The sequence below is a fragment of the Bacillus rossius genome, chromosome 10, assembly GCF_032445375.1.
Source record: "Bacillus rossius redtenbacheri isolate Brsri chromosome 10, Brsri_v3, whole genome shotgun sequence".
In the NCBI taxonomy this organism is placed as follows: Eukaryota; Metazoa; Arthropoda; class Insecta; order Phasmatodea; family Bacillidae; genus Bacillus; species Bacillus rossius.
The window spans coordinates 60,067,216-60,079,894 of NC_086337.1; the positions used below are offsets into that span (position 1 = coordinate 60,067,216).

Sequence of the window (12,679 nt, forward strand, 5' to 3'; positions counted from 1 at the left end):
GCAAAATTATAGGCTTAAAAGAAGTATGCAAATTTGAATTTCAAAATGATCCAGGCACTACTCCACCGGCTGAGATGAAGCACAATCACAGCTAAGTGCGTAGAAAAAATAAATATTTTACAAACTCTTCACGTCCACGCAAGTGACAGTTCACCCTCCTTCACCTCCTCCCTTACCTAAAACCATATTTTCACCACTAGCCAACTTATATTTACCAGCTCAGCAATCTTTGAACAGACACACTACTTAATTTTTTATTTTTGCTTATTCTCTTTTACTTTCCAGTACCACCATCCATGGCCTCAGGTTCAAAATCCAAGGTGGGCCTAGTGAGTTGCTGAGTGGAATTAAGGAGTTCATTGTCCAGGGGAAGCCAAGATAGCTCTGCAGCTAACAAAGTTATGCTTCTAGTTTGTCATCAGCCCCACCATGGCTCACTGGGTTCATAGGCTGTAGATTGCTGAATAAAAATAACAAACTGCTTCACAGATGCACAGACACTCTCCAGCATAGTACGCTGATTCCTTACTATTCACATGATTGATTATTAAATGTTACGTTTTATTCATGAGTATTTTTTATTGAAAAAAAAATTGCACTATATTTTATATTCAGTATGAGTATAATGGTGATGTTTATTCAATTTTTTACTTTTGCAGACCTATGTGAAAGTTTACTCAAAAAAAATATTATTTTGAAAACACTAAGAAAACTCTAGGGTTTATGATTTTTGCCCAATAATTATCGGTAGGTAACACTTTTAGTCAACTCAACATTAACATATTTTAGAACTTAGCCTACATGAACTGACAGACGATACCTTGTGTCTGTGATTGCTGAGGCATCGTGCTTGTTCAAACAGGGTTTTTAAGTTGGGTTAAAACATTTCAGTGCTGCAGCATGTGTGTAGCGAGATGAATATTTATTTTTAGTTAGTTGTTTTAAGTCGGCATGCGGAGGCCATACCTTGTGATGTAAAGTTAATATTCCAGGAAATGTGTTTTTTTTTCTAATTTGTTTTGGCAAGCCACCTTCAAAGTTAGTTTGGTTGAATTGTCTGCCAGTATAGCTTCATGTGATATATTTAGTTTGCCATGATTACCATCCAGCCAGCACCCTTGAAGCACCTTACGAAAATGTTGACAGGGTTTCTTCTCTTATTTGACACTTTGCTAACGTTTTTGTTCATAAATCTTGCAAACATACTTACAGATATATTTGTTTTGGTTCTTCGTGGCATTTATATGCTCTAAAGCCGATGTTTCATTGGGCAGCTCAGACTCGTGTATTCATGTTTGTTAAATTCGTAACTTTAATGTTAACTTATGCCTTTGCATTTACCACACCTAACCTTTAGCTTCATTATGAACTGTTTGCAGAGCGTAACATAGCATAATGTTGAGTGTAAAACTTGTATTCATTGTTGTTGTTGTTGTTGTTGTTGGTGTTGTTTAATGTGCTTATACTTTGTGGCAATTCATCTTTGCATTTACTGTACCCAAGCCCATAGACTCATTTTGCACTGTTTGCAGGGTGATGTAATGTCTCATCGAATGTTGAATTTGTATATACCTTTTTGTTGTTGTTAGATAATGTTTAAATATTTTTCATTTGCCCAATTCATAGATTATGCATATTAAGTTGTGGTCCCTGAATAATATTCCTTGTTAACACCAGCCTTCCTTCTCTACTCCCTATTCAAGCATATGTCAATTTGGCCTGGTCGTTATATTGGCTCAGTTGTGATCCTAGCAGGACTTGCAACATATAGGAATCCAGGTTCGGTCCCAGTGCAATGCAGTAAATTTAGTTATGGTTTCAAACATAATCCCATTTGGTTGTTTGAAAATTTGCATGGTTTGCTTAAAAAATAATGCATTTGTGTACTTACAATATATAAGTAATGCTCAATTCAAGTTTCCTAGTGGGGTGCGGTGACATTTTGTTTCGCTTTTAAGAGCAATAGGAGAATAAGTGTTAGTAGTTGTTGACAGAAAAAAAATTCAGCTTTTTTTTTATTAAGGTGCTATTTACTATCTTTGACGCAGTTATAGTACTTGAAACACAAAATACTTTTGTGAGCTGCGACTATATTCACAAAGAATTGCAAGAAAGAGTTTACACATTTATACAGCCTCATTACTGGCACCATTATTTGTCGTATTGATTACTTTTTAAAGTGATTGGCAAGTATTTTGCCCAAGATGAGGCACGATGATGAGTAAGCCAGACCACTCACTTCCCACCAAGGTGGTCCAGGTTCGATTCCCATTGTAGTCACACCAAGATGGGAAACGTTCAGCCAGGAAATACTTCCTGTTTTCCGCCCATTTATTCCTGCAGTGCTCCACTGTCCTCTCATTGCGCCTTGTCGTCCCCAGTGCCCTCTACGTCCACGAGAGCAAAACAGCATCTACTGCCTCAGCCAAATATCTTGTCCGGTGGTCCGCTGTTTGCCCGTGCTGAGCTCCACACCGGCATGGGTCATCGTAGCTGGCATTTGCAACAGCGAGGTTGTATATGGCTCGGAGGAAGGCCGTGTTGAAGGGTAGGGCAGGCGCCTGACCCCCGGAGCCCGGGCATAGGTGGGCTACGGTTTAGTTTCTACATTTTTTAATGCGTATGTTAACCTTGATAATAGGACGAAAATGTTTACTGCCAAGCCTTACAAATTATGCGATATACACAGGTCACATTTACAGGTATGGCCAATATTGTTGTCTTCAGATATTTTTGATGTATTCTCGGTACACGGCATTTAGTGGGAGTTATTTCGTGGATGGAACATAAGTTTATTGGAACGGAAATGTGAACCTAAACATGGTGCTGCCATCCGTGTAAGTCTTATAAATCTTTAAAAGGTGGCGGAGCCAAGAGATTAATCCATTTCGTGAACATCGCACGCAAACCTATTAAAAATAAAACTTTATAATAGTACAACTAAACTTTAATTCCATCCAAAATTTCTAGTCATATAAATAATTAATGGCAACTTTAAAATGAGCATTACATTTGGACAACCCTTAGTTCACAATGAAATATATAAATTGCGCAGCGTTAGTCATACTGTAGACACACAAGAAATACTGCTCCCTGATGATGGCGACTGCATTGTCGATCGAAACATCCGTGAATTATTCGCCAAGGACACGGCTACAACCCAGAAGCCAAGCTACTTCAATATCACAAATTGTTACCTGAAAGTGTTAATATTATGAAGAATTCAATGTGATTTTAACAAGTACCACATAATAACTAGAAAGAAAAAAATATATAGTTTATAAATATTTTTCGCATATATTTTAATACTTCACATCGTACAAAACTGTTTACAACATTAAATAACTCAGTCTAACAGAAGTGAAACAAACCAATGAGATTATATATTTTCATAACAAATGCACCAAGTTACCATTTCGTCAGATCATGAGTCTGACAAAGTTACATAAACTTCACATGCATTATCAGCAAGTACACGTGATTTAATGATCCAAATACAAATAAAACACGCATTATTTTGATACAGGTCTTATAGTCAAGCAGATAATATTTTTCATAGAAGTCCTGTTTTTCACAAGGCAATAAATATCGTTGGTTGTCTTTATGCATCATGTACAAACTATGATCAAGGCAGCAAAAATGACGATAGATGGATACAGTTCGTCAAAAGAGTACACAATTCAGTCATCATGGTGAGTTGAATTTCCCTGTTCAAATATTATTAGATTGCCTTCGCAAGTATAGTCAACATGTCAGAACAGCTTATCAATTATAATTGCTAAGTTTGCCTAGAATTTGGGCAGAAATACTTTCAGGTAAATATGTACAAATATTTGCTGCAAAATATGAGAATTTTTTGTGTCAAGTACATGCTAAAATACCTGTATAACTTATTGCATGGCCATTTTAATACTAAAACCAACCTTTACGAAGACTTCTGTAGGAGTTCTATAGGAATGGAAATGCAGAACATTTGTGCAAGCAAATGTATGCATGACTAATAAAAACATTCATTTTTAATATCACCAAAAATATATTAGATTGAAAATATAATAAATACTGTGAATTATGTAGCAAACACTAGCCAAGCAAATATTTGTTTTGGGGAAACAAGTATTCCTCTTAGAGCATATCTTTAACTAAAATGAAGTTGGAGATGGACTTATTTAAGGATAAAAGCATGAAAATAACAAAGAGTTATAAACAGCCAGAATAACATTCAGTTAAACTCATGGCAGACAAAACAAGATACAGCAGGTCACATTTCATTTCGTAATCGTCCTCAGATCAACTCTGGAACCGCAGATTCAGCTAAGGTTGCAGGCTGTAAAACAGTGCCTCACACAATCCGCATCATGAAATGAAGTGGAAAATGAGTTTCCTCCCAAAAGTCTTAACGAATAGTACACAATTAGTAAACTCCAGGTATCAAACCACCTCAGAAGAGACTAGAATCATGGAATGCACAAGACGAGGCAGTTCGGCTTTGTGTCAGCTGACAAGCGAGTCACACCAGAGAACCTGGTTCTGGTCCACAGGAACGCAGTAAAGCGCTCGCCTCGGCGCACTTTGGTGCACTGTCTGGCTGCCCACGTCGTGGTCAGACACTGGCGCTGCTGTGTTGGGGTGATGCATCGCTGGGACCTCCCACACGGGTGGACTGCCCACGTCGTGGTCAGACACTGGCGCCGCTGTGTTGGGGTGGTGCATCGCTGGGACCTCCCACACGGGCGGACTGCCCACGTCGTGGTCAGACACTGGCGTCGCTGTGTTGGGGTGGTGCATCGCTGGGACCTCCCACACGGGCGGACTGCCCACGTCGTGGTCAGACACTGGCGCCGCTGTGTTGGGGTGGTGCATCGCTGGGACCTTCCACACGGGCGGACTGCCCACGTCGTGGTCAGACACTGGCGCCGCTGTGTTGGGGTGGTGCATCGCTGGGACCTCCCACACGGGCGGACTGCCCACGTCGTGGTCAGACACTGGCGCCGCTGTGTTGGGGTGGTGCATCGCTGGGACCTCCCACACGGGCGGACTGCCCACGTCGTGGTCAGACACTGGCGCCGCTGTGTTGGGGTGGTGCATCGCTGGGACCTTCCACACGGGCGGACTGCCCACGTCGTGGTCAGACACTGGCGCCGCTGTGTTGGGGTGGTGCATCGCTGGGACCTCCCACACGGGCGGACTGCCCACGTCGTGGTCAGACACTGGCGCCGCTGTGTTGGGGTGGTGCATCGCTGGGACCTCCCACACGGGCGGACTGCCCACGTCGTGGTCAGACACTGGCGCCGCTGTGTTGGGGTGGTGCATCGCTGGGACCTCCCACACGGGCGGACTGCCCACGTCGTGGTCAGACACTGGCGCCGCTGTGTTGGGGTGGTGCATCGCTGGGACCTCCCACACGGGCGGACTGCCCACGTCGTGGTCAGACACTGGCGCCGCTGTGTTGGGGTGGTGCATCGCTGGGACCTCCCACACGGGCGGACTGCCCACGTCGTGGTCAGACACTGGCGCCGCTGTGTTGGGGTGGTGCATCGCTGGGACCTCCCACACGGGCGGACTGCCCACGTCGTGGTCAGACACTGGCGCCGCTGTGTTGGGGTGGCTCCCCGGTAGGAGAGGGGGCGTGGTGCACCGCCGGGACCTCCCACACAGGCGGGCTGCCCGACAGGTCGATGGCGGCCGAGTAGGTCGGCGGTGGCGTCACCACGGGCTTAGAGTCCTCGTAGCTTGGCGGCGGCGTGTACTGCATGAAGAAGTCTGCCGGCGGCGGGATGTCGATGTGCAGGTCCCTGTAGTCGCTCCTCTGCCTCGGGTCCGTCACACCGCTGAGTTGGTTCTACAACAAGGATGGAATAGCAGTCAGAATTAGATGGCATAGCAAGAAGTAAACCAAGCACATTATCTCTTAAACGACCAATACTACATAGCAATTAGCAGCATATGGTCTAACCTGTGACAGAAGACCTCAGAGTTTGCAGTCGATTAAAGACTTCTGCGGAGGTCTAATGTGGATGAAAGTGTTTTAAACCAAAGAGGACATGGGCGGGGTGTATGCAGTTTGGGAGAGATCTGTCATTTCCAACAACAAATGGAAAGTATTTGAAAGCAAACAGCCGGAAAAGTTGTTACACCCTCTCCCCCTTCCTCTGAAATGTAATTCTGTGCACGGTCCTGGATGTGGGTCATGTTTACAATCGGCCATACTTGACACAGGCACTTTGTACAGAGATGTAGACATTAGTATCATTCCATTACAAACAGTTAAATATCACGATGTTCTCTTTAAACAAAAATTGTGTTCATTCTTACAAAATCACATGTCATAACACACAAGTATGACTACGTGGTGGTAAGACTATGAACACATCACAAGCACTCGCTAGATTTTCATATAGTTTGTCTTGTATTTTATTTATCATAATTATATAATTTCTTCCCAATTGTGTTTATGTTGGTGCAGTTTACAATTTTTGAGTTGGATAAATATTTAAGTGTTAAAAATTGTCAGTTGATAATATACTGTTTAGAACTTTAAGCAAAAGCTTGCCTCAGTTCTCTGCCTGATGTAAAATAGAATATGTAAGATTTAACATAGAAATAAATAAATAATAATTCATTTACTCAAGATAAAATTAGTATTGCCATGACGAAGCCAGTGCCATTTACTTTATATGAAAAGGTTGAATTCTGTGATCCAATTAGTTTTTTTTTTTTAGAGATAAATAACATAAGTAGATGGAAATAAGGGCTATGGGCACAATGTATTTCTTTTGGGACTACTATTTTAGTGGCTTACTCAGTTGTGGCTTGACAATCGCAAGGATTCGGCTATGTTCGGGCATGTTCGCCTCTCGATGCCTATGATCGGGACCTCGTCGACCATTTGGGTAACATTCGTTTTTTTATCCGCAATCCTGCCCGACGTAGTAGCGATTGGAGTAGTGTATATTAGTATCTGCGCCCACGAGCACAGGAGCAAGCTCCACCATTCCCCCTGCCCCCCCCCCCCCCGCGCAAATCAACAACAATTCCGAGAAAGCGTACCGCAAAATACACGTTAAACCTCAATGTGTTTGTTGATTAAAACCACACATATCCAATGATTAAGGCCACCCTGGACGCGACCTTAAAGGAAAAATATCGTGTGCGAGCAGGAGCTGTGATGAGCTATTAGTCACAATTGCCACTTTGAGCGAGTACCACAGTGCAGTGTTTCCATGTCACCAGGCTGGGGTGCAACACTCCATGTTATACAGTGGGACGAGGTCCCAAAGAAACTTGTGTTCTGTCGGATGCATGGCAGCACCGACAAGGAATTATTGCAAGTGGAGTTCGCTAAATTAGGTCTGCCTGTGCAAGGTTTTTGGTTCCTGACCAACAGGCATACCCGATGACCAATCTCGTTGATTTAGCATGAAAATGTAATCTCAGAAAGGATTTACGCAATGCCCAACTTTGCTGGCCTCAGCATAAAAGTCGAGGATCACAGGCACTCCAAAGGGCCCTGTACAGCGTGGTCAGAGGTTTGACCATGTGGCCAAGTGCTGTAGGGCTTTCCCAGTCAAAAACATGCAACAACAGCCTGCCCCCGCGGGGAAAAGCGCAACCACGCAACCACACTGTGCCAATTACACCAATCCCTTACTTAGCACGTTTAATGCATTCCTAAAATGTTCGTGTTATTCCAAATCGTGTATTCTAAAGCATTAATCTAAATAAATAGCAAGGATAATTTACTTAATGTGTTCCGAAATGTATGGTGAAATATTCTTTACATAATATAAATGTGTAGAATAACACTTAACGATAAATGTGTCACAAATTTTTTATCTTTATAAGCCTACCATCGAATACTTTGAGTGACAAATAACGACACCGCATAACGGAGAAGAGTTATAACGAAATGGATAGCGCGAAAATTTTATACGTGTTAAAAAATTTATGTATTAGTACCTAAATTGTCATGGAGAACAGTGTATATAAATATACAAATATATAGTGGGGGTAAAAACCACAAAATTTCGACAATTTCAAAAAATAGATTCTCTTTCGATTTGGAGTCTTTCCTAACCATTCGGGTTCCTCAACATTAAAACTCCCCCCTCCCCCCAATCACCCGAGTGGAGATGTCATTCGTCGATTTTTTGAAAATCGGGAAAATTAAAGTACGTTAAACATGACTAACTATGTTAACTAATGGCCAGCATGCGTTGCAATGCCGCTTTCATTCTATACATTCAGTCAGTTTGTCGAGAAAGGATTAAACTGATCGAATCTTTTTTTAAATGGTTTTTAAATAAAAACAATTTTTTAGTAAAGTAGTGAATTAATGAAATGATAAAATAATTCGGAATTCATTTTTTGATAATCATTTGTTAAATGTTTCGGATCCTTTCATTGCAAGGCTTTGTGATATCTGTAAAATAGAAAACAAATATTTGATTTATGAGCCTCTGTAAAACGTTGTGTGATGTGTTTGTGTGTGTGATGTATTCGAAAAAGAATTTACCTTAAAAGTTGGGTTGAGCGGAGTGACTGGCCAGTGTAGCCACTCATCACTAGGGGTACGTGCGCACCTGGTTATAAATCCAGCAATAGAGAACAACATGAAAGCTAACTACACATCCAAGTTACCAAACCCCCGCATGGTGGACTCTTCTATTCTGCCCTACTCTTCATCCATACCATCCTCTGCATCCTGTGTACTCCCACGCAGTCATTGCATGCCCTTGCAACCCGCGCGGACGCCATACTCTGTATTTGTTTCTTTGATGGCTACTACTATAGTCCTTATAGTGGTTCCTTAAAATATTGTATTCAATACTTGCTATTAATAGTGCTAGTGTCATGTAGTGCACTTATCGTCTGCTATAGGGTGTTTAATCTAACTTGGTGTTTTTGCCTCTAGAGTGCAATTGTGCCACTTACCACCTTGCCAGCTATCTTGGCCACTACCTTAAAAATTTGTAATTATTAACCTAGGAATTCGTGAAAATTCCAAAAATCATTAAAAATAAATAATTAATTTACTGATTGATTCGATCAAAACCTGTCACCGGTTCGAACCTTGGTTAGTGCTGGGTTAAACATACTTTTTTAATCAAATATGGCGAAAATCCTAAAAGATACTTAAATTAACATCTAACAGCCGCCTGAAAGCTGATGATGCCATATTGGCAGCCCGACTTGCCTGATAATATATCACTGCATCAAGTACTCTATCTACAGTTATAGGGTTAATGGTACTTAGTCATTCTATGTAATCAGGTGTTTTACATCGGACCATCGGGCTTGCCTGAAATTGCAGGCTCACGATACGTACACTATCTGCTGTCAAGATAAAGAAAGGAATAGTGGTACATAGTCAGGTGTTTTAAGTCGAACTGCCAGACATGCCTGATAATGTATTATTGCATCATGTACTCTTTCTGTAGTCAGGATAATGAAAGAACTAGTAGCACATTAGTCACTTCACGCAGTCGGGTCTCACGCCACCAAGACTCAAGGCTTGTCTGATAATGTAGCACTACACCATATACCGTACCTGCAGTCCAATTCAACACAGGACTAGTGATACACTGGTCGTTCCAAGCACTCGGACGACTTGCCTGAAATTGCACACTCATTGTATGTACACTATCTGCTGTCAGTATAAAGAAAGACAAGGCTAGTGGTACTCCGCTCGTTCCACGTAGTGTTTTACGGCCGGACTGCCAGACTGCCTGATAATGTAGCACTGTCCCTAAAAATTTATCTGCAGTCAGGGTAATGTGAGGGCTAGAGGTAAGCCTACTCATGTCGTTCAAATGAGGTAGGTTCTTTTACGACCAGGAACCAGGCTTGCCTGATAATGTAGCACCACGCCACGTACTTTATCTGCAGTCAAGATAATGACATAGCTAGAGGTAAAAGTATCGTACAATGGAGTCAAATGTTTCAACCATGTGGCCATTCTACATTTTTTTGTCACATAACCCAGCCACAAGTGTAGTCGTGTAAACCAGCCAGATGTAGCTGTGATGCTTGATTAAGAATGTAGCTGCGTAACTTTATAGCCGTGTAGCCCGGCTCTAAATGTAGCCATGTAGCCAAAAAGCCCGGCTCCAGATGTAACTGTAACCTGCCTGCAAATGTAGCCATGCTGCCGTGTAGCCGCCCCACAGCCCAGCCTGCACCGAGCCCGGGAACTAGAGACTGCAAGGAGAGGAGACCACATACCTGGGAGTCACCGCTCTCCTCGGAGCGGCGGGCGGCTCGCTCGGCGAGGCAGCGACAGGCGCACCCGCACGCCACTACCAGCGGCACCAGGGCACAGCCTGCACCGAGCCCGGGAACTAGAGACTGCAAGGAGAGGAGACCACATACCTGGGAGTCACCGCTCTCCTCGGAGTGGCGGGCGGCTCGCTCGGCGAGGCAGCGACAGGCGCACCCGCACGCCACTACCAGCGGCACCAGGGCACAGCCTGCACCGAGCCCGGGAACTAGATACTGCAAGGAGAGGAGACCACATACCTGGGAGTCACCACTCTCCTCGGAGCGGCTCGCTCGGCGAGGCAGGGACAGGCGCACCCGCACGCCACTACCAGTGGCACCAGGGCACAGCCTGCACCGAGCCCGGGAACTAGAGACTGCAAGGAGAGGAGACCACATACCTGGGAGTCACCACTCTCCTCGGAGCGGCGGGCGGCTCGCTCGGCGAGGCAGCGACAGGCGCACCCGCACGCCACTACCCGTGGCACCAGGGCACAGGCTCCCCACAGCACTGCCTGCACCGAGCCCGGGAACTAGAGACTGCAAGGAGAGGAGACCACATACCTGGGAGTCACCGCTCTCCTCGGAGCGGCGAGCGGCTCGCTCGGCGAGGCAGCGACAGGCGCACCCGCACGCCACTACCAGCGGCACCAGGGCACAGCCTGCACCGAGCCCGGGAACTAGAGACTGCAAGGAGAGGAGACCACATACCTGGGAGTCACCGCTCTCCTCGGAGCGGCGAGCGGCTCGCTCGGAGAGGCAGCCAAAGGCGCACCCGCACGCCATTACCAGTGGCACCAGGGCACAGGCTCCCCACAGCACTGCCTGCACCGAGCCCGGGAACTAGAGACTGCAAGGAGAGGAGACCACATACCTGGGAGTCACCGCTCTCCTCGGAGCGGCGGGCGGCTCGCTCGGCGAGGCAGCGACAGGCGCACCCGCACGCCACTACCAGTGGCACCAGGGCACAGGCTCCCCACAGCACTGCCTGCACCGAGCCCGGGAACTAGAGACTGCAAGGAGAGGAGACCACATACCTGGGAGTCACCACTCTCCTCGGAGCGGCGGGCGGCTCGCTCGGCGAGGCAGCGACAGGCGCACCCGCACGCCACTACCAGTGGCACCAGGGCACAGGCTCCCCACAGCACTGCCTGCACCGAGCCCGGGAACTAGAGACTGCAAGGAGAGGAGACCACATACCTGGGAGTCACCGCTCTCCTCGGAGCGGCGGGCGGCTCGCTCGGCGAGGCAGCGACAGGCGCACCCGCACGCCACTACCAGTGGCACCAGGGCACAGGCTCCCACAGCACTGCCTGCACCGAGCCCGGGAACTAGAGACTGCAAGGAGAGGAGACCACATACCTGGGAGTCACCGCTCTCCTCGGAGCGGTGGGCGGCTCGCTCGGCGAGGCAGCGACAGGCGCACCCGCACGCCACTACCAGCGGCACCAGGGCACAGCCTGCACCGAGCCCGGGAACTAGAGACTGCAAGGAGAGGAGACCACATACCTGGGAGTCACCGCTCTCCTCGGAGCGGCGAGCGGCTCGCTCGGAGAGGCAGCCAAAGGCGCACCCGCACGCCATTACCAGTGGCACCAGGGCACAGGCTCCCCACAGCACTGCCTGCACCGAGCCCGGGAACTAGAGACTGCAAGGAGAGGAGACCACATACCTGGGAGTCACCGCTCTCCTCGGAGCGGCGGGCGGCTCGCTCGGCGAGGCAGCGACAGGCGCACCCGCACGCCACTACCAGTGGCACCAGGGCACAGGCTCCCCACAGCACTGCCTGCACCGAGCCCGGGAACTAGAGACTGCAAGGAGAGGAGACCACATACCTGGGAGTCACCACTCTCCTCGGAGCGGCGGGCGGCTCGCTCGGCGAGGCAGCGACAGGCGCACCCGCACGCCACTACCAGTGGCACCAGGGCACAGGCTCCCCACAGCACTGCCTGCACCGAGCCCGGGAACTAGAGACTGCAAGGAGAGGAGACCACATACCTGGGAGTCACCGCTCTCCTCGGAGCGGCGGGCGGCTCGCTCGGCGAGGCAGCGACAGGCACACCCGCACGTCACTACCAGCGGCACCAGGGCACAGCCTGCACCGAGCCCGGGAACTAGAGACTGCAGGAGAGGAGACCACATACCTGGGAGTCACCGCTCTCCTCGGAGCGGCGGGCGGCTCGCTCGGCGAGGCAGCGACAGGCGCACCCGCACGCCACTACCAGTGGCACCAGGGCACAGGCTCCCCACAGCACTGCCTGCACCGAGCCCGGGAACTAGAGACTGCAAGGAGAGGAGACCACATACCTGGGAGTCACCGCTCTCCTCGGAGCGGCGGGCGGCTCGCTCGGCGAGGCAGCGACAGGCACACCCGCACGCCACTACCAGCGGCACCAGGGCACAGCCTGCACCGAGCCCGGGAACT

General features: G+C 47.5%; 2 protein-coding genes across 3 annotated transcripts in view; both read right to left on the minus strand.

The window, feature by feature from the left end:
* Nucleotides 1-3,285: 3,285 nt before the first annotated feature.
* Nucleotides 3,286-12,679, minus strand: part of LOC134536294 (uncharacterized) — a 123,188-nt gene continuing 113,794 nt past the window's right edge. For both annotated transcript variants that reach the window (XM_063376045.1, XM_063376046.1), the window contains exon 6: nt 3,286-5,839. In XM_063376045.1, coding sequence (XP_063232115.1) covers nt 5,576-5,839 — 264 coding nt within the window. In that variant the 3' untranslated portion in view covers nt 3,286-5,575. The remainder of the gene's footprint in view (nt 5,840-12,679) is intronic.
* On the minus strand, nt 4,492-5,535 carry LOC134536369 (uncharacterized). Its single transcript, XM_063376123.1, has one exon. It carries the CDS (start codon nt 5,533-5,535, stop codon nt 4,492-4,494), a length of 1,044 nt encoding a protein of 347 aa, XP_063232193.1.

Coding starts and splice junctions, on each gene's coding strand:
- LOC134536369 (XM_063376123.1), bottom strand. CDS start 5,535: ATGCACCACCCCAACACAGCGGCGCCAGTGTCTGACCACGACGTGGGC.